Source organism: Elephantulus edwardii, unplaced genomic scaffold, assembly GCF_000299155.1.
Source record: "Elephantulus edwardii isolate Elephantulus edwardi_28Jun2011 unplaced genomic scaffold, EleEdw1.0 scaffold00020, whole genome shotgun sequence".
In the NCBI taxonomy this organism is placed as follows: domain Eukaryota; kingdom Metazoa; phylum Chordata; class Mammalia; order Macroscelidea; family Macroscelididae; genus Elephantulus; species Elephantulus edwardii.
Genome location: NW_006399770.1, coordinates 657,834 through 661,442, shown reverse-complemented (window position 1 = coordinate 661,442; position 3,609 = coordinate 657,834). Strand labels below are relative to the sequence as shown.

Genomic DNA, 3,609 nt, shown 5'->3' with positions numbered 1-3,609 from the left:
GATGGCACATAACAACAACTGCGGTTTCTCAGAACGATCTGCTATTTCTCATACTCCCGGATGAATGAATCAGATTTCTAAGTATCTCAGAGGTACATATAAGATTGAGGATACTAAAAGTACAACAATAGAGACCTGCCAGATGTGCAGGCTGAGTTTAGAAGAGGCCGTGGTACTAGAGATATTATAGCTAATGCTAGATGGATTGTAGGTGAAAGCAGAGAGTATCAGAGGAATGTCTATCTGTGCTTCATTAACTGTGCAACGGCATGAGACTGTGTGGATCATAATAAACTGTAGCTGACTCTGAGAAGAATGGGAATCCCAGAACACTTGATTGTGCTTATGTAAAACCTATATTTGGACCAGGAGATCAGAACAGAGCAAGGAAACCCTACATGATTCAAAATCAGGAAGAGTATATGCCAGGGATGTATCCTATCTCCATACCTTTACAATCTATATGTGGAACAGATCATCTGGGAGGCTGGGCTGTATGAGAAGGAATGTGACATCAGGATTGGAGGAAGGCTCATCAACAACCTGAGTTTTGCCAATGAAACAACCCTGCTTGCTGAAACTGAGGAGGACCTGAAGCGTTTGCTGCAGAAGGTAAAGAACTGTAGCCTTCAATATGGAGTGAAGCTGAACATCACGAAAACGCATATTCTCACCACTGGTCCAATTGGCAGTATCATGATAGAAGGTGAAGTGATTGAGATTGTTAACAGCTTTGGTTTACTTGGCTCCACAATCAACACTCTTGGTAACAGCAGCCAGGAAATCAAAAGATGAATTGCATTGGGAATGTATGCTGTCAGGGATGTCTCCTGAGTACTGAAAAGCAATGATGTCATTCTAGAGACTAAGTTGCACCTGATTCAGGCCAGAGTCTTTGCAATTACTTGCTATATGTCAGAAAGATAGATAATGACTAAGGATAATAGAAAGAGAATTGATGCCTCTGAGCTGTGGTGCTGGAGAAAAATATTGAATATACCATGGATTGTCAGGAGAACAAACAGGTTCATCCTAGAGAAAGTGAAACCAGGCTGATACTTGGAAGCAAGGATTCTGAAGCTTCATCCAGCATATTTTGGGCATGCTGCAAGGAGGGACTAGTCCTTGGAGAGAGACATCGTGCTTGGAAGGGTGGAGGAATGGAGAAAGAAAGGGAGACCATTGATGAGATGGATTGATACAGTGACTGGGGTAATGAGGGTAGATATGTCAGAGACAGTAAGGTTTGCACAGGACAGAGCGGTGTCAGGGTTATTATGTACATAGGGTTGGTATCAGTCGCAAGCGACTCAATGGCACATAACAACAATAATAACAACATTGACTCTGAACTTTTTGAAAACTAGATTTGGGGTCCCTGATGAAGGAGGAAACTTAAGGTACTCTGAAGGACTTGGCAAAAAATAAAGCCCCAGGAATTGATGGAATACTAATTGATGTATTTTAACAAATAGACGCTGCTTTAGATGTGCTCACCAGGTTGTGCCAAGAAATCCAGAGGACAACTACCTGGCCAACTGACTGGTTCATATTTAATCCCATTTCAAAAAATGGTAACCAGACGGAGTATAGAAATTATAAAAAAATATCACTAATATCACAGGCAAGCAAAATCCTACTGAAGATTATACAAAAATAACTAGAACAGTAAGAACAGTGACAGACAACTACCAGAAATACAAATTTAGAAAGGGTCGTGGCCCTAGAGACATTATCACCAATGTCAGATCTTGACAGAAAGCAGAGTACCAGAGGAATATCTATCTGTGTTTCTCTGCCTATGCAAAGGCATTTGTGCAGATCACAACAAACTGTGGCTAACGTTGAGAAAAATGAGAATCCCAGAACACTTGATTGTGCTTATGCAAAACCTATACTTGGACCAGGAGGCAGTTGTCAGAACTGAGGAAGGAAACACTGCATGGTTCAAAATCAGAAGAGGAGTCCATCAGGGATGCATCCTGTCTCCATACCTTTCCAATCTACATGCAAAACAGATAATTCAGAAAGTTGGGCTTTATTAGGTGTTACGTGCCATCAGGATTGGAGGAAGACTGATTAACAACCTACGTTATGCAGATGACACACCTTGCTTGCTGAAACAGAGGCGGACATGAAGCATTTGAGGTAGGAGGTCAAGGACTGTAGTCATCAATATAGATTGAAGCTCAACCTCAAGAAGACATAGAACTGGACAACTGGCAGCAAGATGATTGATGGAGAAGAGACTGAAGTTGTTCACAATTTCAGCTTGTCTGTATTCACAATTAACACTCTTGGCACAAGCATCAGGAAATCAAAAGATGAATTGTATTGGGGAAAATCTGCTGCCAGGGATCTCTCCAGAGTACTGAAAAGCAACACTATCAGTCTAGAGACTATGGTGCGCCTAATTCAGGCCATGGTCTTTGCAATTACTTGCTATGCATCAGAGAGCTGGATAATAACTAAAGATGACAGAAGAAGAATCAATGCCTTCGAATTGTGGTGCTGGAGAAGAGTCTTGTGCATACCATGGACCGCCAAGAAAACGAATAAGTCTGTCTTGGAGATGGTGAAACCAAGTTTCTTCTTGGAGACTAGGACTTTGAAGTTCCATCTCACATACTTTAGGCATGTAGCCAGGAGGGACATGTTCTTGGAAAAGGAAATCAGACTCGGAAGGAGGGAGGAACAGTGCAGGAGAGGAAGGCTCTGGATGAGATGGATTGATACAGTAACTAGAGAAGTAGGATTAGGTGTGTTAGAATCAGTGGGACTGGTTCAGTCCCGGGCAGGCTTCAGAGTTGCTGTACGCAGGGTCGCTATGGGTCACAGGCGACTTGATGGCATATTAACAACAATGTGAATAAATACTCCTCTTGTTTTGGTCATTTTGTGTCCCCAAGAAGTAGAGGACTGTGAACACTTCCATTAAGGAAATACTTGAGGCATTGGGAAAGAAAACCACATTGTAGGTAGAGGGGACGGTCCAGGTAAGGGCACTGAAGGTGAGCATTCCAATGATGACTATGGATGGGGGAAGAAATACATTTAATAAAAAGTAAACATGAGTCTGGTTATCAGAAGGGCACACACACACACACACACACACACACACAAACACACTCTGTCTCTGTCTCTCTCTCTCCATTTCTCTATTTCTGGGATAGGGAAGGTAGAAGCAAAGGATAAAATTAGATGGAACCTTACATTTTTCACTATCCTGCGAGCTGCCCGGGAATCAGGAGTAAAGAGAATTTTTCCCATCAGCAGAGGCTTTGCAGCCCTCCATGCTATTTTGGTTAGAGGGTTTGTCTCCAGGCTCTGGATCAGTGCATTACAAAAGGATGCTGCCAAGACAGAAGGCACAGATTTTATAGCGACTCCCCAACTTCCCATAGCTTAAATGTGGTCATTAGCATGTTCTCAACACATCTCATTCCACTCCATGGGTTTGATGAATAACTCGAATTAATAGGCTGTACCCTCCCCCACCACAACTCTCCAGTAACAAGCTCATCATCAGTAAGTAACAAAATGCCACAGTGCATCTCAATAATGGCCTCATCAGAGAAACAAAAGGTGGGGTTGGCCCTGTGGCTTTTT

General features: G+C 42.6%; 1 protein-coding gene across 1 annotated transcript in view; it reads right to left on the bottom strand.

The window, feature by feature from the left end:
* ABCA4 (ATP-binding cassette, sub-family A (ABC1), member 4) overlaps positions 1-3,609 on the bottom strand; it is a 246,946-nt gene that overhangs the window by 172,202 nt on the left and 71,135 nt on the right. Inside the window, exon 9 of the mRNA XM_006882479.1 lies at positions 3,214-3,353. Within this exon, the coding sequence (XP_006882541.1) occupies positions 3,214-3,353 (140 nt within the window). The remainder of the gene's footprint in view (positions 1-3,213; positions 3,354-3,609) is intronic.